Source organism: Pipra filicauda, unplaced genomic scaffold, assembly GCF_003945595.2.
Source record: "Pipra filicauda isolate LSUMZ 115617 unplaced genomic scaffold, ASM394559v2 scaffold236_size1216567_pilon, whole genome shotgun sequence".
NCBI classification, from domain to species: domain Eukaryota; kingdom Metazoa; phylum Chordata; class Aves; order Passeriformes; family Pipridae; genus Pipra; species Pipra filicauda.
Genome location: NW_024104350.1, coordinates 501,182 through 527,520, shown reverse-complemented (window position 1 = coordinate 527,520; position 26,339 = coordinate 501,182). Strand labels below are relative to the sequence as shown.

Sequence of the window (26,339 nt, the reverse complement as noted above, 5' to 3'; positions counted from 1 at the left end):
TTGGGCTTGACATTTGCTCAGTGTCCACTCATGGCCTGGGTCAAGCCAGTCAGAGAAAGCAACTGCAGCAATTCAGTGTGGCCTGGGAGGTGTGTGGTGCAGGGTATTGCTGAGCACTGACCACTGTGTTCTAGCAGAGAAGCACAAAAGAAAGGAAGGTTGAAACTATCATGTGAAACTGTTATGTGGGTTTTGCAATGCATTTGAAGAAGAAAATCAGTGGTTTATAGAGACAAGATTTGTCCTTCTGTCATGTCTCCAGAAAAGACAGTAATGGTTCTGCCTACTGGGAATCCCCAAAGTGCCTGAACTTGCAGACACACATCATGGCCATATTCCCAGGCCTCATGGAATGTGATACTGGCTTTTCTCTCTCTGTTCACAGGCATCTGAAGCTGATGTGGAAGTGCAGCACAGTCATGAGATTAAAAGCACTTAAACACTTACTGGTGGCTTCTACAGGGAATGACAGTACACAGGGGAAATTGAATCTTCAAGCTACCATTACAAGTTGGTTTGAAATAAAAAAGCTGAAGTCCTGTTTTCAGAAATAAAAACATGGATGCAAACACATGCTCGGTGTTCTCATGGAGGACTCCTCCCAGAACAATCCAGGGGTTGACTTTTCAAATGTGGGTCTAGTAGGAAACTACACTTCCATGTTACAAATTATCACCTTTCTACACACTTCTTATATCACAAGAAAAACTGCATTTTAATTAGCATGGCATTTTTAGCATGAATTACGTATTCACTTACTACTTATTCACAGAGAACATGAGTATTTTATTCTGTTGTTAGATAATACAGCAACAAAATGGAGTAAACCTGGTTTAACAGTGTTTGTTTAATAACTGCAAGTAATTTTTGCTAGATGTTTTATCCTAAACTTGTATAATGCTAATTTGGTATTGTACCAAGCCAAACACACCACACTGGCATGAATTTCAGCTTACCAAAACTAATATTATCTCACTTGCATCCTCAGGCTGTTTTTTAACACCTCTTTGCACTTACAATGCTGTGAGTACAGAAACTTAATCACAAACCCTAGAAGTAACTGATTAACATGTTACTGCTGGTCAGCTAAACTGCAGTGTCTGACAAGATACCTGTTCCTATAATACATCACAAAATAAAATGTGTTCTGCTTTGTACTGGCACTCTACTGAGATATGGATTAAATGAAAGCCATAGACGTGGTCTTTTTTTTTTTTTTCCCCTGAAGAAAATCCACAGAAATCACCTGGCCCCATGCTGGCAAGCTTGCAGAATTCAAAAAGCTGTAACTTAGCAGCCTTAGACTGGAAAGAAGCATAATCAACAAGGAAGTAAAATTTACTGTCTGTGTTCTTATTCAAAGCAATGCCTTGAAGCAGAAGGATTTTGAACAGTTCTCTGTGCTCAGTGCGCATCCACAACCAGGGTGTGACCTGGAGACAGAAGGCTGGGGAATGAGCTACTGGAAGCCTGATTTCAGAACTCGTTGGCTGGTTCAGCATAAAAGTACAACCCTGAGGGCTCCAAGGAACATTTACAGAAAGCAGCAATTACAGAGGAGAAGATGCACATTGAATGGGCAATGCAGGAGCCATGACATGAGAAATCCTCCATTACTCAGATCTACCAAATCACCGCTGCCTTCCACTGGCAAACTAAAAAAAGTAGCTTCAACATCCCACAAAATCACAGCTTCTATCAAAGTTAGATCATAATTCAAGCACTGTGAAAGAGCAAGGAAAAAGAAAAACCAAAGATTTAGAACAGCAATGCTAAATAGAGCAAGAAGAATGCCAGTACACACGTATCTGTTTTAAGTTACAGACAGCATCAATTAGGTTTCTTCCTTAAAGCCTCCTGAAACGAGCAAACTCTCCTTATAATATTTAAATCATGCAGTATTTCTTAAGAAGCCAAACACAGGAAAATGAGAATGCACCAATTCACTACTGATTTTGGGTTTTTACTGCATTCACTGCACATTTCCTTCCTCTTGAATTGACTTATCCCTATTTATCAGGATATTGATTTTTATATAAGAATGTTAGAAGAATTTTCATGCATTTTTTGGTGGAAAAATAAAAGACAGTACAGTGAAAAGACACAAAAATTCCCCTCCAAAAAGTGTAATACATATCTAAATATAATACTCATATCATCCACCTAACTAATGTGCAAGAATCATGTATTGCAATTCTTTGCCAATCCTTCTAAGTAGTTAATATTACATATAGGCATACTACGGAAAACAGATAACCAAAGAGCCCCCCATCCAACAACCAGATTAGAAATTAAACAAACAAAAGAAAAATCATTGTTCCTTTGGATTAAAATTTTAGATTATTTATCATTCTAGGTTGAGACTCCACAAGTGTTTCCACTAGACAAATACCTCAGAGTTTGTGATCAACAAATAATTTAGCAGAATCCCAATGCTTTTCAGGTATGGTGTTCAGGGAACAGAAAACTAGGTTGCTTGATTTTGCTTTTTTAGATATGTATGGCTATCAAGAACAGAAAAATTGCAACATATCCTTTCTGAATTTTCATTTTGAATCAAAGGGAAAAAAACCCCTTCCTTCACAAACACACATTATTTTACTTCACTATTAGTGAAGTAAAAGTATTTGCTTTTACTTCACTAGCAAACCCATTGAGAGGGCATGTAACTCCTGTGGGATGACTCACTAAGAACAAAATTGTAAGAAATCAGTCAACAGCATTACAGAAAATATCTTTCCACAGCCAAGGGACACTAAGTACATAGTTTTTCTTTTCCCTTGCTCAAAAACAAATGTTACATTCAAAAAGCTGTATTAATTCAAGATACATGGCTCTGATTTTATATGCAAGAACAGTTTTCCAAGTAGTATCTTTGAACACAGCACAAGTTTTGGCATCAAACCTAAGTAACACACTAGAACAAACTACTGAGGAAAGTTGTGATCCTCTGTTATTACTATTCTGCATGCTTATTTTTCTGATTAAGCTAGGAACAGGTTCACAAAACTTCTTGGGACAAATACTTCCCCAAAGGTAAAAAAGTAAGCCATTGCTCCCTGTTTGTGCTCTTTGTAGGAGACAAAAAACCTAAACAAAGAAGGAAGCAAACTACCTCTGGACACAAAAATGAAGGCAATGATTTGCACGCATATGCTCCTTTTAGGAAATTTGGCCCTCAAACTGGAAAGCATCCTTATGTCTCTGTTGTGCTTGCCCTATTTTGTCTGAATAAAAGAAAAGATTCCTTGAATGACCAACAATAACATCAGTCATGGCACACTGTTAAGTGGGCTCTATTGCAAGCAATCTTTACCTGCAGTATCTGCCGACAAAGACCAGCTATTGGAATAGTACTTTGCAGTGAACACTCTCCTGTGGAAGCTGCAATACTGAAAAAAACACATTTAGCAAATCTGGAAGAAGTTTCATTTTGGAAACATTTTCAGAAAGAAGGAAAGAGTTCAGGAAACATCGCTGACTTCTGAGAACGTGGAGTACCTTCACCATGAATCACTCGAGACCATCGTGGGTTTCATAAAAGCAAAATTATACAACAAAACATTTTAGGAACAACTTACCAATCAAGCAATTGGATATGGTTTGCTTAAAAAAACCCCCACATCTGTGATTTGGGAGAAAAACTGATCCTCAGCCAGATAAGCAACAAGGAGATGAGTGAACTGCTTTAACTGATGTAGGTTACATGTTACAGGTGTTCAGAACAAAATTTTCAACTATTATGTTTCAAAAGATTAATATTTCCAAACAACAGGTTATTTTAATATATAGATGAGGGAATAGGAAATTAGGAGATATGCTTATGTATGTGCCTCTCTACCCTTAGTAACCTGCGGTGCAAGATGCTAATGGAATTCTGACAGTAATAAATATAGATAAAGATCTGATTTGTTGGCTTGATAAATAGATGACATTAAAAATCTAAACTTTCAATGTAAATTTTTGAAGAAGTTCATTCAGCAGCTTGACAGTCCTCTGGTTTCCTTCTCCATGATGTTTAAATCTGTATGCAGTACGGAGAAGAAGGCTATAAACTTCCTTGCTTGTATCAGTTGTCTCAGTAATCTGAAGGAAAACAGAGAAGATGGGACATAATGCAATTATGTTGCTAGATACTAAAAATTCTCCATTAATATTTACAACAAAACCACAGATTTCGTCCCTCACCATTGAACATGTGAGAAGCAACTTCTGCCCAAGGCATCTCTTTTCATTCACCTTAGTGGAACTGAGCAACTTTGAGATTTTCTACTGTTCTCTCAGGTTTAAGTGAAACAAATCAAGAGGTCAGAAACTATTTAAAGGAAACACAAATGGATAGACAGTGTAAACCATTTCTAAGTTATCTCCAGAGACAACAACTAAAAACACATGAAGGTTCAGCGTGTGTTTGGGGAGACAATTCAATTCTGTAAAGCTTTCAAACGTAAAAATAAGTCCCTCCCCCAGAAGATGACAGAATACCAGGGAAAGATCCTCAGCTGCAATTTTTGCAGATCAGGAGGGACTTTACTCCTTGTTATTTGCTGTGTTAAACCTGAAGTTTACTATGCTAACCAAAACCACAGCCATGCACCCCAAATTAGTTCGACGTCATTCTGCCTTTCATATATTGCCTTCAGTCCTTTTCAAATCACATGGAGAGCCTTGCTACACATTAATGATTATACAGATACAGTCAAAATTAATTAGACTGACAAACTCTGGCCTACAAGAGCTCACAACCACCCTGCACTCAGTTTCAAAAGTTATGTTGCTTTCTATGAAGAAGCAAGAGATTGTCTTTGGTCTTTCTGAAGGTTTAAAGTCACAGGCTAGTACATTACAGCATCACAGCTCAACAGCTGCACTACTCAAGAGAAACTAGAAATAGCAGACTGTAAATATACATATCCTTCCCCCCAGTTTTATCACTATATTCTTATGCTAAGAAAAAAGTTGTTCGTTTTTTAACTTGCACCTAAAATGTGAGAATTATCTTAGCCCTTCCTAAACAGAGAAATGTTTTGTCTGTTTACTCAGACAGCTGTATCATAAAATCAGATGCCTTACACATGCCATATACCCTATAAAGATAGAAGAGCACTGCTGCTGAAAGGAAAACCCTTTGGAAGTGTTAAAACTACACGCTGGCCCTAGACGTGCTTGCACAGGAGTCGTGAACTTCTTCAAAGAATATAGTTTTATAGTTAAGAAAGAATTCTTAATCTCACACTGAGATAGCACTATCTTAAGAGACACAAACACATTTTGAAGTTTGCACCAATATTCCTGAAGGCTGTCATCAGCAACAAGAAGATACTGTGGCAAGCTTCCAACCTTTTACTCCTCTTCAGCTTTTTTCACACCCTAAGAGACACTGTCTGAGCTCTTCGTTCTTTCCTTCTCTCTCAGTTACCACACTGTTCTCATTGGCTTTGCTAAAGCACCAGGCTTCTCTCACATCAATGCTAACACCTAGTAACCACCTGTTCTACCTAATGGAAAACAGTGAGAAGACAGTTTCATCATCTCTGCAGTAGCTGGATAATTTAGGGAGTGATTTATAATTGGAGAAACAACATGTTTGCACATGCTATCTTGCTATATGTAAATGAACTGTAGCTATCTCTTAACTGCAAGCTACTATTTCAGCTATTTCTTCATCTGTATAGTCAGGACAGCAACCTTTTCAGTAAGATCTTATCATGAAGTGAATGGAAAACATATTGACTGTAGCTGAGGCAGATTTGTAGCAGGTTGGGTATAGCTGCTGTAGTTGTGGTCTTCTGTAATTCTCTGTGTTTTCTGTATTGAAAGGTAGAAACTTAAATCCAAAATAGTAGGATATATAACCTGAAAAAACAGAAAGAAGAAACACTCACATGGTAAATACATTCCTGGGCAACCAAATGTCCACCAGATGAAAAGAGCAAAAAGTTGGTCAGAAGATCTGTCATGAGATGCTGGTTCCAGCACTGCTCTGTCCCCATTATCCTGTGCACAGCAGCCTCCAGATCTCTGAGAGAAAGGTCTGTACAGCTGAAGAGCATCATTAGATGATTGTAGACTGCTTGAACTTCTACCTGTAGGAAATAATTTCAAAGGATGCAAGATCCTTTGGGATCTTGCAAGATTCCTTTGGGAAGAGTAAAGGTCAAATCTGTGGTATTTTTCTTTTGGATTTATTCACTGAAAGGAAACTGAATCCTTGGCAGAAACTACCCAAACATGAAAAGAGTTTGAATTTAGCTGGAAAAACAGGGAAGGAAGGGTTGTACACATTTCTTTTATACTGAATCACATACAGAGAGGTGGACAGAATGTTTTTTTTATTTTCTTTGGTATTACAAATGAAGCAGACAGGTATCAAGCCAGGATTTTACCTTTTTTAATAATTTAAGGAAATGGAGAAAATCCCTCAGCAGAACATGGTCAGATTTTTGCATTGTGGGAAAAAGAACAGAGGCTCCTCAAGGGCTCATTTCAGCATTGCTGCTATAAATCACTTAAATCCTCATGCAACCTGACCTCAGCTGATAAAATGTTCTGGTAAGAATGAAGTTTTTTCCTTCTTCCTGTGTTATTTGCAACTTATGTTTTTATGTTGTGAGTTAGCCAATAAAACCTAATTTTTAATGAAAGTAGGAATCAGAAGATTTTGGCACCTACATAATGGAAAAAGCCTATAAGCAACTACTGCAAAAAATCCTAACAATAATTCTGTTCACTGTATTTAAAATGAACCAAACAAACTTGTAGAACAAACACAAATGAGTGATTGCTGGAGCAATGGAAAAACACACCACTGCATACCCAAAGGAAAAGGACACCTGTTTCTCAACTATATTCATTGGGACAATTTGTTTCAGACATTGACCCACCCCTTTAATAATTTCACATCAAACAGTCTGAAAAAGCTGCTATTCTTGAATTAAGTGCACAAATAATGCCAGAATCTACAGAAAGATAACTGGAATTCAGGATTCTTCATCCCCCTGTGCATCCCGTGTGCCAGCAACTGCAGATGGATGGCAGAGCTCACATACCCCAGGAGCCTCATTCTTAGTGCCAACCTCCAAGTATTGTTCCTTCAACCTTTCAGAACCTAAAGCTATAAAAGGACTCCAGCAAATTCATTGAGAAGCCGAGTATTTAGTCCTGCACATATGAGTGAAGTCTAGTGAACAGCACAAGTAGTTCCTGTGCCACCTTAATCCTTAACTGGTGAGTGGTGCAGGGGTTCAGGTGGAAACCACTTCATGTGACAGAGCTGAGAGCTAACCTGCCAAAGGACAAATGAAAAAAAAAAGCAAACAGCTAACTATAGGCAGAGGCTTTGCATGAACTGTGGGAATGCCTCTGAAGTGGTCTGACCTATGGGGGGGGGGGGGAAAGGTCTTAGTTCAAGTACCTAAGAAAAGAATGATAATGAACTGAAATATCAGATCTGTGGGAAAAGATGAGTAACTGCATGGGTTGTCAGTAGAAAAGCTCCTTTCTCACTAAAGTTTGTCATATGTTATGACAGAATAACAAACTGATAGAATAGGGGACAGCCAGGGAAATTATTTCCTATATGGGACAAAGGGATTTCATTCTATAGGGCTGGAGTTAGAACAATATTCCACACACTGATCTGCACCTGTAGTGCTTCCATTTCATCCACTCATGTTTATTGCTTCCATATTGCCTTCCTTCCTAAAACTGCATTCTAAAGCCAACCCTGACTCCTTTACTTCACCATAGCTCTAACAAAACTCTACTCAGCCAACATCCCAGACAATAAGAAACTCAAGAGAAAAAAAAATGTACAAGTGATTGATTGGGATATGATCTTGTGTTTGTAGTGCCATCTGGGTGGTGAGAGGGGGAGGAAAGGAAATAAAATATTGCATAATACACTGTTGTACATGGACCATTAAACATAAAATTAAAACATATTTTACTATTGTTGTGTACTGAGTTGCATTTTTAAATCAAACAGAACCCATTTTCAAATTAAGGAAAACCAGAGAAGTTGCAGCCAGATTCTGAATCTGGGCTTTGTGGATTAGATTGCTTAGGCTAGATCAAACTTGCATAATAGGTTTAAATTAATAGGTTTCAAGTATTTGTATGCACACACAGACACACAGTACTTTCTGTGCAGTGCAGTGCATAAGGTTAGAACACTGTTCCTTCTGTCAGAAACACAGCATATGGGAGTATTACCTACTTATTACATTACATGCCAAAAACTAGTAAGTATATGTAAGAGAAATCAGGATAGGCAAGGTTAGGATTCAAGGCTGTGTCTGAAAAGTATCTTTTCTGCTTCAGCTGCTGTGATTTCTTGTGTTTCCTTCTCAGCAGATGCCACAACACAGGAATGCTGGAATCTGCCACACTAATTTAAAAAATACCATCACCAGGGTAGTTTTACTTGTGATTAAAAGCACCCAAAGAAAGCCAAGAAGGTGTTAATCTATATAACATACTTTCAAAAGAGGAATAATGTTTTCTAAATGTCACAAGAAAATTCAAGAACATTATCTTTCAACTTCTCCACTGCCACAATTCCATGGAGACCTTGTAAAGTCAATACCTTTAATTTTTCTGGTGTGCACTATTTGTTTTATAGCAATAAGATAGACTACTGACTGCTTATTGCCACTTATTGTCCCTACATCACCCACCATTGCCTGAGTCCTTTGCTGATTTTCATTCTGAGGACAGTAGTAAAATGCCAGCAGCCACAGCAAAGCATCTGGTTGTACAGTAGCCTTCAGCAATTGTTCTGCTGCAATATCCAGCCATTCTCCAAAACAAGTAACCAAATACCAGGTTTCAAAAAGGTCAGTGAGAGAACTGGAAAATAATGAAGATAAAATTAAGTATTTCTCATTATTTGACATTTTTAATTATCTCAACTGCAAAGGGTGCTGCCAGTTGACTTTAAAGGAATCTTTGAACTACTCTTCAACAGACAATGCCTCACCTGCTTTGTACTGTTTACTCTGAAGTCAGGACTTATCTGAAGTGATCAAGTGAGACACACACAGTGCTACCAGAGATTAACTTTGGCAGCAGAACAGCCTATCCACAATCCATTATTCTAATAAACTGTGACAAAATACTATGTATGAAAATATATATAATAAAATTAAACTCTACTGTTTATACTCTCCAGTTGAAGGATTTTCTAAACTTTCAATCACATCTCAAGTATTACACTCTAACATACGGTTGCCTTCCACTTTCTCTCTGTTGCTTTCCAGGGTTATTTGCTGGTTTTTGGTAATTTATGGAGCACATCTTTTTTCATAATTCATGAGGAATTACCTTTAGATGGACTAAATATAAAGTTTTAAAGGATATTCATCTCCTGACTCTTAAAATTCATGTCCTCTTTAATGAAAATTTTGAAGGTGTTTACAACAGGGTTATTGCTGTAAGAAAGGTGAGAATGGACTACCTCTCATCTCTACAGTTTCTCACATGCACTCCTCTAAAGTTAGAAGAGATTAAAGACAAGAGAAGTAATGTCATGCAAACTAATGGCAGGTGTCTGAAACAAAAAGTTAAGCTATATATGGAAGGACAAACAGAAGGACAGCTAGGAGATTAAGAACCAGGAACAATTATTCCTAACAAATTTTGCAAAACTTGGAATAGACATTTTTCTTATGTTTTATTCCTAGGGACTCCAAAATTGCTGTGCCACCCTTCCCAGGAAACTCTAAGAGACCTTAGAAATTTCAGGAGTTAATGAAGTTGTCTGAGACCATCACATCATTTGGGGAACATGACAAGGTCATAGCTTTATCTTAACACTTCCCTGTACCATTACAGTGCCTGTTTTGGAGTCATGTACCCTCCACTTCTGAGCCCACTGCTGTTTCTGCCCTCTCTGTACTGGTACCTGTGTCCCACTGTTGTTGCCAAAAGTGGCCCTCCGCTTTTTCTAGACTTGCCCCCACAAAAGGTACCTAAGTTGATTTCTGGTTTAAAATGTCATATAACACTTACTGTTCACTGAGATGACTACATATAATAATAAATCTGTTGATTAGAAGGACATAGAAAGCACTTTGCTGTAAGATTCTTCCCCTGGACTCAGCGCTGGTGAGGCCACCCCTGGAGTGCTGTGTCCAGTTCTGGGCCCTCAGCTCAGGAAGGACATGGAGGGGCTGGAGCAGGTCCAGAGGAGAGCAACGAGGCTGGGGAAGGGACTGGAGCACAGGTGCTGTGAGGAGAGGCTGAGGGAGCTGGGGCTGTTCAGCCTGGAGAAGAGGAGGCTCAGGGGAGACCTCCTCACTCTCTGCAACTCCCTGACAGGAGGGGGGAGCCGGGGGGGTTGGTCTCTTTTCCCAGGCAACTCTCAGCAAGACAAGAGGGCTGGGTCTGCAGCTGTGCCAGGGGAGGGTTAGGTTGGATATTAGGAAGAATTTCTTTCCAGAGAGGGTGCTCAGCCATTGGAATGGGCTGCCCAGGGAAGGGGTGGATTCTCCGTCCCTGGAGGTTTTTAAGGTGAGACTGGATGTGGCATCAGTGCCATGGGCTGGGGGTTGGATCAAGGGTTGGACTTGATAATCTAAGAGGTCTTTTCCAACCCAGCTGATCCTATGGTTCTCTGATTCACATTTGGTGTAAAATAAGACTACTGAAAACCAATCTATATAACAGAGAGGATAGGATATAAGAAGCAAGAGGATATGCTGTATAATGGTATTTTTTTCTCCTCTGCAAATCTTATTAAGTAGAAAGCATGTAGAATCAGGAATAAAGCAATAAAAGAAAATTGAATGCAGTTTCCTCATGGATATTAGTATTTAAAAATGTGTTAGATCCATTTTCTTTGTAACTGAGAGGGTTTGATAGAAAACATTGTTGCAGGAGTTCTAAAGGAAGTAAGAGTATATTCAGGCAAATACAATATATTCAAAGTAGTGTACTATGAAAGCAAAGGGGGAAAAAGACAATACAAGCTAAGAAAGGGCTGGTAACAGAAGGAGAACAGACATGCTTATATTATTGTAATGCATTAGGATGGATGTATTTGTTTTATTTATTTGTTCTAAGCTTCAGTTATGTGTTTCTTTAAGAAGCCAGAGTCAGCTCCTGGTCACATTCCAAGGACAGAAAGATTTGACACACTTCAGGGACAAACAGGCAAGACATGGCACCAAGCTGCAGCTCATACAGAAAGTGAGAAGCTACAGGCAGACAGTCTGGCCTCAGAGGGAAATGAAAAAGCTTTTTTTCTGCCACTCAGCAACAAAGAAAAGCCCCCATGAGTTAAATGAAACCAAGCATGGTCACAAGTATCCTTTTTCCAGGACACAGGGAGACAGCTGGGTATTTTGTTTTGCAAGTCTGTTAGGCCAAGGTGTTCTATGTTTCTTTTGAAATATCTCAAGTTTTAAATCAAAATTAATTTGGTTTCTTTGAATTTAAAAGCTGTTTAACATTCTTTGGGCAGCCCACTGCCAGAGCAGAGCTAAGCAGACTTGTATCTGAGCTCCGTCCGAGTCACATCTCATCACACTCCTGATTAGAAAGCATTACAGGGCAGCAGCACAGAGAAATATATGTGTTTTTATTCTTTTCATATAGACCCCTACCAAAGCAGAATTCATGTAGATAAACAATATCAGTCACAATTGCAACTATTTGGACAATAAAAAGAAAAAGCCAAGGGCAACAGGTCAGAGACATGGAGTGTCAGCTCAAAGAATAATGCAACAATGATACTGCAGTCTGGCAGGCAGATATTTATGAAAACAATCAAGAAGCTTGAAGTTTGGATGTTTCCACAACCATGCAGAAAGCCGATCCCAGCTTCTTCATCAAATAGTTTTAAAAGTTTTCAGGGAGAAGTGGGAGAATAGGCAAGTAAGCATTTCCATTATACACCTAGTTATTTGTTGAAAGGAAGACAAGATTTTGTTTATTCAGAGGCATATTGGTCAGGTATATAAATCCTACAAAGTTCAGGTTCAGTAAGTAATCTAATTACTATTCTTTAAAGCAAAGCTCCCTTTAGAGAATAATAAGAAAATGAAGAAATGTAGCCACTAAAGACTTCAACTGACATGACTTTTTGCAAGGTAACATGCAAAGGACAAAAAGGTAGAAAATCTTACACTGCTTACCTAACGTTTGTATCTTCTACTAATGCTTTGAGCATATCTGAAATGTTTTTCAAGTGTTGAGACCAAGATGTAGTTGGGAGTTCTGAGGATGGAGGATGAAAATAAAACTTTTAAAATCCTAGTCTGTCCAACTAGGACATAACAGTGAAACCAACCACATCAAGCTAACTTTAACATTTCTGCAACTCGATTCAGTTAGCACACCAAATTTAAGATTTCATTTTAAATTTTCCCATTTTCAACAATACCTATTGCTGTGTTTCATAGAACAATTCACTGGCAAGGCCATGTGAAGAAGTACAGCTAGGAATATTCAAGTGAGGTTGATGTTCCTTTGTGTAATTGCTACCTCAATATTAAATCAGTGGAGTAACATTCTCAGAGACTCTTGTACTGAGATTAAATTATTGTTCATAAAAAATGGAACTATGTCAAAAAGTGGTTTCTTGATGTGTATGAATGGAAAACCTGAAAAAAAGTTGGGTTTGCAGTCTAAAATATCAGCAGAATTCAACCTTCAGAGACCAACAGAAAGCCTCTTTCTTGTAATAGACATATGAAATTTTTCATTGCAACAATTACTTATAAGATAAGAAGATGTAGTATATAGATCCCAGTAACATGGCTTAATTCCTACACAGTTAGGCACTCTTTCTTTGTCATTCACTTCTGGGTTAGTTTTTGTTAAAGTTACATCTGTAGTATTGTTAAATAAGAATTAGATGTTCCTGCAGAAAAATCCATTAAAAGAATATTGTTGAAATTGCTAAGTCAACCACACCCTATTTAGGAAATGGCAAATCTTTGTCTCCATCCCTTTTAAAGTTATTTTAAGACATATCCAGACCATGCTAATTGGTAATGCTGCAAATAGTTCATGAAGGAACTTACCAGAGGGACGTCTAAGTAAAGCTCTTACCAGAGGCTGGTGATGGCAAGGGAAGTACGCCTTCAATGGGAATTTATGCTAAGACACAAAATCATTATCTTAACTGGTTTCTAGTCAGTTTTCAAAACAAAATCACAGTCAACAATCTCATCTAAGGTAGTAATTAACAGTACAGACTGAAGCAAGAGAACAGAAAATTAACACCATATTTAATTTTAGGATTTTGCATAAAGAAAGGGGATATTTAGGAAATGCTTATGAAAAGTAATTATTTTAAAAGTACATGCATCACAAAAGATTCAGAGCATGGAAAAAAATATGACATTTTAATAGTCCTAGGCTTTTGCCCTGTAATCACAAAAGTCTTCTTCTTAATATGCAGAGGTTAAAAGAGATACTAATTAGTTTAAGTTAATTTTCCAGTGTAAACAGATTCATGGATCATATTAAACTAAGAACTAATAACATCTATAGAATCTGAGGACTTTATTGCCATCTGTTCAAAAACAGAAACCTAAAATCCTTAGGATCTGACTCAGTACCAGGTAGGGCAGTCACAGCTAACAGATTTGCCCTGTATTTATCTGGGTATGTGCAATTTTTGTCCTGTCAATGCTGGTTATTGAGTAACTGAGTAACTGAGACAAGCTGCACCATACCTTTAATCTTTTTGTTCTGCAAACACTTACTACAGGCACATCTAACATGTGGCATGTATGTGCAAGTGCCACGTGGACTCCCTCTAAGGTAGAAAGAAAAGCAGTTGAATGGCCAGGGCCAGAGGGTGGTGATCAGTGGCATAAAGTCTAGTTGGAAATCACCAACTACCAAGAGTACAGCAGAGTTCAATACTGGGCCCAGTCCTATTTAACATCTTCAATAATGATCTGGATGGAAGGGCAGAGAGTTCCCTCAGCAGGTGTGGTGATGACACAGAGCTGGGAGAAGTGGCTGGTATGTGAGAGCATTGTGCCGCGTTAAGCAAGACAGCTGCCTGAAGCTGGAACACAGACCCAATCACACTGCTAATTAAAGACCAGTACGTCCCAAATTACAGGAAGTCCCAACATTTCCTTAACTACCATCTCCCCCAAAAGGTGCAAAAATCAAAGGAACTGGAAATTTTCTTAACTCTAAAGTGAAAGCTACTAAATGACAGAGTACTTTCCAAACTTGCATCATATGAATTGGAGTTCAAAAACCAAACAAAATGGTCAGGATGTGAAATGACAGTGTGACTTGGGAACCTGAAATCAAGTTTGCAACCTATAAACAAGGCAAGACCTTTTCATACCTGTATTTTGAAATTTAAAACCAAGAAACTGATTTTGCTCTTGTTTAAATTAACACATCCAAAAGTAATTCAACTTAATTCAGTTCAGTAAGACCTGTACAAAAATGTGTGCAGAAGAAGAGATACTAAGCTGGGAAATTTGAAGATCTAGACCAAGGAAAAGTTCTGGGAGGCCAATATTGAAGACCAGAAACTGAAACCAGTATGTATTCTGTGTCTTTTATCTCCTGAATAGACAAATATGACTATTCAGTATCTTACTTTTAATTATTTAGGGGACTGGGGATGTGGTTGTTTTCTCTGCATCATTTATTATCGGAGACCCTGCTACTGCAGAAGAAAAAACATCTAACATTTTTCATCTTTTTTATCAGAGATGGGTGCTTATGATCATGTTCACTCTACAGGCAGAAACTTCAGCATCAGGGGAAACGAGCCTGGCTGCAGGAGTACTCCAGGGTAAAGTTAGGTAAACTGCTCTTACATATTGGTTTCACAATATAATTTTATGCACAGGTGAAAATGTTTGAACTGAACTTCAGCATATCTATGCAGCTGTAGAGAGATGCTATTATGTAGCTCATCATATTCAGTTACGTCTCTTAAAATTCTTCATTTTCTTGTGAAATTTTATATCTTCTCACTGAAAAGAAGTTAAGAAAGAGATCTTGACTACCTGCTCATTTTGATTCTGACGAGCCTCAAGGAAGAGCTGTGTAAACACCTGTATTATGGTCATAACTTCTGAAGCTCCATCAGTTTCCAGCAGTGCATTCCTAGGCATTGAAAAGTTAAAATATGACAGATCAGATAATTAGTCTGCCCATCACATCACTGTTAATCGAAAGGAAGAAAAAAGGTATTTTCTTTGTATGCTGTAGGTTCAAGCTGTGTCTGAGCTCATTACAGAAGTGTGGACACTAACAGAAACAGTAACTTTGTAGGCTTTTTAGATTTTATTTTTAATTAAAAAAAAAAAACCCTGTACACAACTCCAGCAAATAAACTAGATTTAGTAAACATCTACAATATATATGCAGACACACATCATTTACCCTACCAACAACAACTTTATTAGTCAAATCTGGCATCTGAAGAGTTTTATTGGGTTAAGAGCAACTATTCCCATGATGAGGTTAAGCATACTTTAGTGTTTTGTGGGACTGCATCCCACAGGCCACTCTAGAGTTCAGGAAGGTGAATGCTGGAACTGGCCTTCCATAGTGCATAAGAACCTTGACCAAATGGAGCAGAAAAAAACATGTGGGCAGCAATTTTCATTCTCTTATTTGAAAGACATCTAATAGTAACGAGAAAAAATGTTCAAAGTAAGTTGCCAGCAAGAGATGTTTTTTATTAGAGAATTGTTTCATTCCTTCCATAATGATCTAAAAGACATGAAGAGCTAACAAATTACTGTAACAGATACATTTTACAAACTTACAGGCAAATATAATCACTGATGCAAAAAGAAGAAATGGTACACAGAAACTTAAGACAGTTGTAGGGACTTCTGTATAGCCACACATAGCAAGAAAATATTGGGAAATAGAAACAGAAGTTAATATCCTTGTGATAAAATAATTTAGCACTATTAACCTCAATAAATGTACGCAAATAGCAGAAGTTATTCCAGAAAAAGTCACAACGCTTAGATCCCCACTTCTAACAGAACATTAACCCCAAAAATAAACCAAGTTTTGTGCCAGTTATAGAAACCTAACAGTTTCCAAGCAAGGAAGAACAAGTTCTTTATCAGCAGTTCTCTAAAATCTCGTGTGACTAAATCTGGAATAGTATCTTAATGTCTGCACACCACTTGATAATAATTGGAAGGATATCAGAGAAATACAACAAAAAGAAACACAAAGCTGCATAAACCAACTTGTCTGCAAAAGCTAGGTAACATACACAGTTTGATGTAAATACCAAGAGGACTGGAAACAAAGTATTTTTAAAATATATTAAGATTTCAATATCAGCAATGTAGAGGAATAAGCACACTATGTAGAAACAATTCAAAGCAAACAAGGGAGCAGGAATGTAGGTTGAGCAAGAGGAAAACATGATGATTTTTTAAGACAATTTGGAACATTAATAGAAGTGCAAAGTTTTATTAGGAAACACTGTGCTGGACAAAGTTCTGCATTAGCTAAGAAACAGCAAAGAAACAGCATCTTATCCACTTCCAGTATCTACCAAAGGCAAAGGATGCAAAAGAGTTACGTAGTCTCATGTTATTTTTAGAAAATATTTTATACACCATGACCCTAAATAAGCCAAGAAGCTTGAAAAAATTTTGTCTCCCTGGACCATCACAATATGCAGCCTCAGCCTAGGACATCAGCACAGGTCCGTTGAAGTGCCATCTGCTTGTAAGTGCATCTTGCACTGGGGAAGTGCCTGGTCTCAGCTCCTCAGGGAACACAGGGCCACAGCAACAGGAGGGACTGCAGAGCAGCAGCTGCCAAGTGCTGCCACTCTCAGAACACAGTGCTCTGCAGTTCCTACAGCAGACTCCTCTGGCAGTGCCTGCACAAACCTGAGCAAGCACAGACACACAGACACCCTCAAACACACGTACCTGGGAGCCCTGTTTGCTTAAGAAGGTACACACTTGATGAACAAAGGATGTCAGTCACTAAATACATTATTGTTGTATCAAATCTGTAATACTGATAGACCTGGCAGTAGATCTACTTAAAAATAATAAGTATTAAGTCAAGTGAAGCACAGACAAAAAGCCACTGAAAACTGAGTAGAAAGGAGTGGAAGCCCCCATGTGGCAACCCGTATATATCGCTTCAAAATAATTTTAATGCATTCAAAACCAAACTCATTATTCACAGGCAGATCAATAGTTTAATGCCATTAAGAGCGTACCTAATATAAACCCTGAAGACCATTAACATAATGTAAAAGAGGCTACTGTGGTAAGTGCAAATGTTTTTGCTAAATTCCACCATCATGCTGGCATGGCACAAACTATTTCAGCATTTATAATTTTCACCTCAAAATCATATTTCAACCACAAACCTCTACTGAAGTACAAAATAAATTATAATTTTTAAAGGCTAAAATACAATGTAGTCAACTGTACCAATTATATCATTACATAACTTTTATGTAAAGTTCACAAGATTTAAAACATTTTTCATTATTTGCAGTGTACTACCCAAAAGGGGACTCTAAAGCATACAGGTAAAGAAAAGGTTATCCTGAAACTATAATTCATCACAGACTACAATACTGCTTCTTCTCATGAAGAAAACCTCAATGTTTATGTGGATCATTTGAAACTCTCCCCACTATCATTTCAAAACTTACTTGAAAATTTCATTTACAACTCTGAAAATGGCAGGATGGCTCGCTGCTTGTGGCTGTTGATAAACAAATGAAAGAAAATAAGGTATTAATAAGAAACAACTCGCACAACTGCCACTGTATAATTCACAGCTTAACTCATGGATGCTATTACATAGCCATTATTGAACTGCAACTCTCAGATCAGCCCTTACTAACCCCTCAGATTTTCTCAGGATTAGCATTCTTAGGATTCTACACAGCAAGACCAAGCAGGCTCTACAGCTGATAAATGCAAACACCTGGGATCCCAGGCTGTTTATGACAACAATCACCACAAATACTGAAGGTGGCAGACAGAAAGAGCAGGTTGTTGCATGCAATTGCTGGAGGCAAGGCACAGTTTTCAAAAAGCTTTTCTCTCCCCTTCGCAGGCAATCCCTTTTGGATGTGCTTTGAGACTCTTGCTACATCTTCAACATTAAATTCCAGAAATTGAATTGATTTTACCCCCTCTGTCTTTAACAGCATTGCATGCATTTTCATCCAAGACAGTTTTTCACAGTATTCTCTTCTTCTGTGAATTCAGAGTTGCTAGTACAAGCTAAATCTCTCAGTGCATCACAATGTGGTTTTTTAAACTAGTGAAGGTTTTTAACCATGCTACCACACAAAAGACTGTTTTAAGGAGGTTGTTATATTAGACATGCGCTAGTAGACACACTACTTTCTAATTCCATATTCTTAGGCTTTTATAGACCATCTGGAATAAAAACTATTTACACATTCCCCAAAGTACCAAGTTAAAGCCTAAGTTAAAAAAAATCCTCACTTTCTGTGAGGGGGACACCTTATCTTCCTCTACAACTACCTGAAAGGAGGGTGTAGCTGGGTGGGAGTTGGCTTCTTCCAGGCAAGTAGCAACAGGACAAGAGGACACAAGTCTCAAGCTGTGCCAGAGGAAGTTCAGGTTGGACATCAGGAAGAATATTGTCATTGAAATGGTGGTTAAGCATGGGAACAGGCTGGCCAGGGAGGTGGTGGAGTCACCATCCCTGGAAGTGTTCAAAAAACAACTGGACATGGCACTTAAGAGCCATGGTTTAGTTGCCATGGTGGTGTTAGGTCAAAGGTTGGACTTGATCAACTTGGAAGTCTTTTCCAACCTTAATTATTCTATGATTCTAAGATAACAAGGTGGAAAAACAAAATGCAGCAAAACAGGCGGTTTATAAAGAAGAAGCCAACAAATTTTAAGCCCTCTCAACCTATTGCACTTCTCTTGCAAAGTAACTTTGAAAGAAATAAAACTTATTTGGAAAGCTATCTCAGAAGCAAACACAAACTATAAATGACACCCATTCATTCACATCTCTTTTTAGATACATGGGCTCTAAAAGTCTGTGTACATACATACCTATCCATTCTTGGTAAAGCATAAAATACTAGTTGTTAATGCCCTTGTACAAACCTCAAAGTTATGTCAGAAAGGAAGACATCTACTCACCCATCCAATGCTGAAAAAGCTAAAAGATCATCTGTGATGGTCACTTCACTTGTTTTTATTACTTCTGAGTAACTGCAGAATTTCCAGTATTAATTTCAGTTTAGCCCCAAACCCACAAACACAATAGCATACCATATAAACACAAGTTAGTGGACCATCACACTACAATTACTCTTGGAATTAAAATATATGAGTATTTCATATCTAGTTTCTTTCATAATAAGTATGGTGGTTTACAATTATCTGGCTACCTCAGATCTCTATGAGGTTTATGTACAATATGGTTACTGTATCAAGACATTTTATTTAGATAAATTACTCTGATAATACATTTATGAGAGATTATTGAAATTTCCTGCTTATAATGTACTATAATCAAATCACTAACATATTTCAGCCTATTCGTACTCCAAAGGTTTTCTTCCAAATAGAAAAATGTAAATATAGTTTTGTTTCATGATTCTCCTTTCTATTACCATATCCATAAGGCAAACAGGTCTTATATCCTACAAATACCATAATCCAACTGCCAAAAAATGCACACCCACATTCCTCAATAAATATTCAAATATCTTTCAGGCAGGCTAAATTAATTTTACTGTTGGATTCAAAGTACTGACTGACTTAATATCACACAAGTATCTTTACAGTACCATGTACATATACAAAATATCATTATGCATTTAGAACACAATTTCTGGATCACATATTTTCCTTCTATACTGCCTCTCTGAAGCTTCTCATCATGTTGGTTTTAACTATTATACCATCTCCCATTTATGCACTCTCCCTCTTATCAATGCCTATCAATCAGCAATATCCATCTGCCAACTGCTCTCTTCCTTAATGCCTCCATTCATTCCACGCCTTGTCCTCAGGATGTCCTCTCTACATCACCACTCAAAGCTGCTGCACTGGTCTTGACACTCAGTGAATATCTTATTTTGAAAGTACAAAGTCTTTGGAGCAAGCAAAGACAACCGAAGTACTAGCACAGCAATGTTCCATTCTTTTCAGAGATAGGGATGTGAAGACAACTTAAGTTACTTAACATTTTTAATAAATAACACTTAAACAATTCTTAAATATTTTACTTCTTTTTATGTGTGTAGCCTAGACCTTTTATAAAAGATATAGATATATTTTTGTCCTGAGCTGGTATATGGTATAGTACAGTATAGTATGTACAACTCATAGCATATCTGATATAGAAAAATTAGGCATAGGCCCTGTCTATAGCCTCCTGGAACACAAATTCCCAGATTACATATGAAGAGCTGTTGATGCCAAGCATTTACAAGATTTGCAAGTATTATAATGGATCCCTAAAATAAGAGATTTGCAGATTCAATCAAAAAGGAAGAAAATTTAAAGGCAGCATTCTTTTCCTAGCTAGAATGCATACTCTGTAAGGAGTTTCATAGGCTGAAAATAAAATACCAGATACCATTCCTTAGTTCTATCATTTTATGAAACATATACTTAAGTGCATAGCACACATGCTATTTCACACTGTAATTAACAATTACATTTCTATTTAGTGTTGCAAAGTAGCTCATTATTTTGTAAAAAATACTGTGGCATGTTTTCTCTCAGGGAAGATTTTTGGTACTCTGCATAACACAGCATTTTAAAACAAATTTTAATTACAGTTTAGCAAATGTATTGCGTTGAGAATTTTGTTCAGGTTTGCAAACAAAGCCAAGTAACGGAGCAGTCTATAATAAAATATTCTACAAGGAATTTCAACTGTTTAAACAGCTGAACTCCAAGGGCACAGAGACTGAAGCGAAAACACATTCAAATCCTCTCTGGCCAAAGTTTATAATTTTTTAAGACAGAGGCAGGTACTCAGCTGCCTCACCAGTGAGATTATCGTTTCTTTATCCATTCTGCAATACTGAATGAAATCTTTTTTTTTTCCTTTACCTTTAGCAGTGATGTTTGTAAGACTCAATATTTGGTTTTCATTAAAAGTCGTATGTCACATAACAGCCATTTCCTTCAAATCTGCTGACATATTTGAAAACTGCCCTGCATGAAAGAGCAGTGTCAAATGTACCACATGTTGCACATACCAGTAATGAGTCTTTTATGACACAAGCCACTTCTTCCAGTGAGTTCAGCTGAATGGAAACCAACTGGTCTAAAAGATGTAAGGTCGCTTTTTCCAGGCTTGGTGAGTGCCGAAGCCAGAGGCTGCAGACAGCTGAGTCAGGAAGGGAGATCTTCTTCCTGGTTTGAGAGAAAAATACGGTTTTCCCTGAACAACTGGAAGAAAGACAAAAATTTCCTCTTTTTTTAAACATATTGAGGAAAAACAAGACACAAAGAGCACCCTGAAGCAAAAGAGATAAAATCTTGCCTACAGCACTCTGTTTAACATCAAGTCATAGCAAAGGGTGACAGGGAATCACCATCATCTACAAATGTAACTTTACCACGTGTGTTTAAAACCTAAAAATTTGGTCATGATGGATCCCAGCCAAGGGAAAAAGAAGGTTTAAGTCTGGACTTCCTGTCCTCTCTAGAGAAAGGTCCTGCCCAACACTTGTGCTCTTTTAAAACTGGACTAGTACCTGCAGACAGCTGCTGACTGATAAGCAGGAAGGTCCTGCATAATATTTCTGCTGTATAACAAAAGCATTACCTGTCTGTGCAGAGAAATAAGGAAAAAATCCAAGCACATTAACAACAAAGGGAAAAAAAGAAAAAAAAATAAAATAAATTACTTAGAGGTAGCTAATTCTTCAGCCCACCGACACTGTCCAGAGCTGTTTAAAAGAAATGGTTAAGAAGGCAAGTTCACCTAAAGCCTTCATCTATAACTCAGCTGAAGTACAGTGTTGTACCACTGGGGAAAAAAGGGCACAGTGTGGGCCAGCACAAATCAAAATATGCCAAATTAACCACCCAAGAAGAGAAACCACAGCACAATACATCCTGAAATACTTTTGTAACTATTATGACAGTTGCAAATTAAAAGGTTAAAACCAAAAGAATACATAAACAACGAGAAATATTTGCCTTGGTCTTAAATCAAAAACCCTAAAATTAGTCTGGAGAGGGCATGCAAACTAAAGCTATTGATAAAGAAAAGAAAAATACTAGCAGAAAGAATACTTAACACCATGTCAGGATCTATTTTCAACGTATTTATTTTGCCATATGTTTATTTAAATATCAGCCTTCCGAATTCTGAATTCCATTGAAAAGCTCTATTTTTTTCCATTCAATACTATGTAATGACTTAAAAAGTGTACATGTGTAGACAAGGAATATATTGAAGTATCCAGAATTCCAAAACTGAAAGGAATGCTCCATTTCAGGATTCTGTTTAATTTAGTGTCACTATTAAAGCATATATGCACATCAAAGTAAATTAAGAATGACAAGAGATTATTTAATTTTGCCATGGTCATTTTTTTTGTTGTTTTAATGGTAGCATGGTAGATATTACAGACATTATGCCAAGCAAGAAAGCTAATAAACTTACAGAGATGTTCCAACTCTAAGATTTAAAAACCATGCAGGAAGTAAACTGTAGTGATTATACTCCTTTGATTATATTGAACTTGCAGATGGTCCCACTGGGACAATGCTGAGTTCTGTGGAGCCCTGTGACCACCAGCATTTAATAACCCTGTTTTCTGGAGCAGGCTTCACCCATGTTCAGAAGGAAGATGGGTGAAGAAGAAGATGACCGGGACAGTCAGGGAAAATAGACTTCAGTCTTCAGGGGAAAAAACAAAATCCAAGCACATTTCTGTTAAGATCACATGAGCTTCAGTGACAGGTCAGGAATATATAGCACAAAGCACGTTTGAGCCTACCTGTGCTCTGAGGGAAACCAAGCACTTTGTGAAGGGCCTTGCAAGAGCCACTTAGTCAAAAGCCACGTGAACTGAAGGATTTTTGCTCTCTGTGATAAGTAAGTAGCTCCAAAGAAAAGAGACACTTATTTCAGTCCAGAGGATGGTCAAACTCACAGTACCAAGTGTCAGGAGTCTGCCCGTTACTGATATAAGAGAAGCCCATCCACACTGAACCTGTGAACCTGCTAGGAAAGTTTTCCAAACTGCATTACTGCTTGTGCAACTTGTACAACCTGAAGCCACGAAAGGTGCACAAGTGAAAAAGTGAAAGGCTGCTCTGTCTTTTTTGGGCACATCTTTGACTCCACATTCCTTTTTTCTTTCCTCTTCCTCAGCTTCTAGTAATGTGCGTGAATTAGCAGTTGTGCCTTTCCATTAACTATTTATTTTTTCTGGAGCCCTCAATGGAGCACTATAAAAATCCTCTCTGGAACATCTCAGAAATTATGATGAGTACAGAGGAAGCAATTAAAACTTTGTTTAAAAAAGGAGAGAAATGGATAATTGAAGTAAAGTGTTCCCAGAAGACGGTTTCTAGTAAAAAAAAAATTGTTTATAATAAAGCTCCTCAGCTACAACTTGAATAAAGCAACTCTCAAACAAAAGTAGGCTGTGCTTTCTCTGACATCTTCCCTCTCCTGGCATCTTGCTGATGTTCAGCTTCACCCAGCTGGTTTTCATCCAAAGATTGATTTTATCAGAACAGTGGGTTTAGTGGCAGCAAAAGAAGCAAAGTTATATTTCACAAATTGCTCCTCTAAGACTCATTAAAAATAGTCTGATGAAAAACAGGAGAATTTAAATTCTTGAGAACCAAGAACACACACACACACACAAGAAATACAAAACCATCAAACATTAAGATCTATTTTGTGCATAGAAAAATGAAAATGGTTCCCAAAATGTCAAGTTAGGAATGGTGAAACATTTACATGAAAGGTTAATGACATTTCTATGAAAAAAGATCACATCTTTCACAAAATTACTAAAATTGAAGACTTTAACCTCCATTTTAGAGAAAGAGTGGGACAAAGTCCCAGTCTATATTTAAAGCTGTTATGTCACAATTTGGCATCAGCAATACAAAAATCTGCTTTGGCCTACAACCTCAGCTCTGCTATTCAACTGCAAGGGAAATATTTTATTAGAAAGCAGGTGCACAGTGCATTCAGCATATAAATCCGGAGAAAAGACATTTAATTGAACCAATAATCTTTATGAAAGAGCATAAAAATTATACAGACCACAGTACTTACTTTAAAAAGGCCTCATTCACAGCCTCCAGAAACTCTGGACAGAGAATTTCTTTTGGTGAACCTCCATGGTAAAGAAGAAGAGTTTCCAGCAAGGGAGTCAGGTCAGGCAAAGTAATGAGAGGGACACAGCAAATGGACACAGCATTCACACGACTGGCTGAAACACTGAAGGAAAAATAAACACAGCTCCTATTTCAGAAAAATCAAACCTTTTAATCTCTAAACTGATAACCTAAAAAAAGACAGAATTAATTACAAAAGGTTAAATGTAAGAGATGCATTCCTAACTACTGAAAAATTATTTACTGGGATGACTGTTGACATGTCATTACATATTGCGTGGAGAATCTCAAGAAGTCAGACAAAATTTTGAAATTTAAGTGCTCAAAGTAAGCCATGTGAAGGATATCAACTCAATTCTGAATTGAACCCAGTTGTGTTGGCTCAATCATCACATCCTTCCTAGCAGGGAGTGCTTTGTCTTTCCCAGGATCAGTGAAGGAAGTGACTACAGAGTCACAGCTCCCACAGAACTTTGCTAGACCCTCAGGAGAGACCACCAAAATGCTTTTCAGGCCTCCTGTTGCTTTTTTGACCTCTCTCCTCTCAACAGAAACAATATATATGAACAAAACAATATGCATCCTGCTGTCTTCAAGTACTCAGCTGAAAAATTTTTGTCTTACAGATCTACAGTTGAAGGAATACGTAGTTTGGATCTTAATATACAAACCACTCACTTGACCTTCTCACTAAAGTTACATCCTTGGAAATAACTAAAGACAGTGGAATCTGGAACATAAACAAAACATGGAAGCTTTGGAACATTAAAAAAAAAAGGAAAATGGCAGAGATTAGATTTGTAAAAGGAAATCATACCTTTTCCAGAGTATACATAGTTTCTAGCACATGAAATGCAGCTTTGACAAGAAAACACTTATGAAGATTAGGAACTATGAAATACAGATTTCTAGCAAATTAAAAAGTGCTAGATTGTCTGTAAAAGGGTTTCTTGAGTTCCTGCAAGTTTCTCCTGACTGCAGTGTTCACTAAAATGGGTGCATCCTTTGCAAGAACCCACAAGTATTTTCTTTGGGGAGTCACCAACACCCCCTCTGAAGAGCTGGGATGGGAACTGCACTGCAGGCTGCTCAGTGTGGACACCAGGTACTTGTCATTTCCACAGGGAGAGAAATAAAACATGATATGTTTTCAAAGACACATATTTCTCAGTAAATACCTAACCAAGTATATGTTTAAGGTTTCTTACACTGAAACACCTTGAGATGCAATTTTGCTATGACAAGTGTTTCCGTAGGAATTGTAATTATTTGGCTGATATTTACTGTGCAGCAATGCTTTCCAGGATCAACATGTAAAATTCACAGACCTGAAACTCTAAATCAGTCCCCTTTGCAAAAAAATTCTAATTCCTTATCTAGGATTAGCAAAGTTTACTCTTACTTAACTTCAGAAGAAAAACTCTGCAAAGGCAATTTTCTTCTCTGTCCACATAATCTTCAAAATAAGTTCTTGGAGAATCCTGCACAGTGCATTCCACTATGTACAACAAATTTGCACAGACATTGCAATCTGTGTTGTTTTAAGCACCACTAAATGGAGAAAGGAGAAAATGTGCACCTCTAAATGCAAACTACTTTTGTCTTTGGAACTTCAATAAACACCATATCATAATTTCTACACTCAAAAATCCACCTCAGTTCAAAATTTTCCTTTTCTCCCAGTAGGAACCAGGTATTTCTATTCACAACACTCAGGAGCTTTCCAGCCATGGCTGCCTCACCCTGGTTTACAAAACCTCGGGGTTTGTTTCCTACACGGAACAAACCCTTGGGATGCTCCTCATTAACTGTGTCCATGATTTTGGTGCTGAAGGCAGTTCTGAATTAATTCAGCTCATTTACTCTTGCTTCCTGAACACCCAGGTGGCAAGAAGGAAGGGAGGAGAGCAGCCAAACTTTGGGCTCATGACAGAAAGGATACATTTCAATCAGCCTTCTCTTTTCTGTAACTTTACAAGCTATGTGGTGTTAAATAAAACATAAAACTCACTTCTT

General features: G+C 37.6%; 1 protein-coding gene across 8 annotated transcripts in view; it reads right to left on the bottom strand.

Moving 5' to 3' along the window:
* Window positions 1-765: 765 nt before the first annotated feature.
* FANCC (FA complementation group C) overlaps window positions 766-26,339 on the bottom strand; it is a 66,531-nt gene continuing 40,957 nt past the window's right edge. For 5 of the 8 annotated variants that reach the window (XM_039381679.1, XM_039381677.1, XM_039381678.1 and 2 more), the window contains 9 exons: window positions 24,262-24,426; window positions 21,209-21,365; window positions 17,648-17,700; window positions 14,997-15,096; window positions 13,029-13,104; window positions 12,138-12,219; window positions 8,679-8,850; window positions 5,886-6,086; window positions 766-4,086 (listed from right to left, as the gene is read on the bottom strand). In XM_039381679.1, the coding sequence (XP_039237613.1) occupies window positions 3,943-4,086; window positions 5,886-6,086; window positions 8,679-8,850; window positions 12,138-12,219; window positions 13,029-13,104; window positions 14,997-15,096; window positions 17,648-17,700; window positions 21,209-21,365; window positions 24,262-24,426 (1,150 nt within the window). In that variant the 3' untranslated portion in view covers window positions 766-3,942. Of the gene's footprint in view, window positions 4,316-5,885; window positions 6,087-8,678; window positions 8,851-12,137; window positions 12,220-13,028; window positions 13,105-14,996; window positions 15,097-17,647; window positions 17,701-21,208; window positions 21,366-24,261; window positions 24,427-26,339 lie in introns of all 8 variants that reach the window. The other 3 variants (XR_005563667.1, XM_039381680.1, XM_039381682.1) reach the window with 3 other exon arrangements.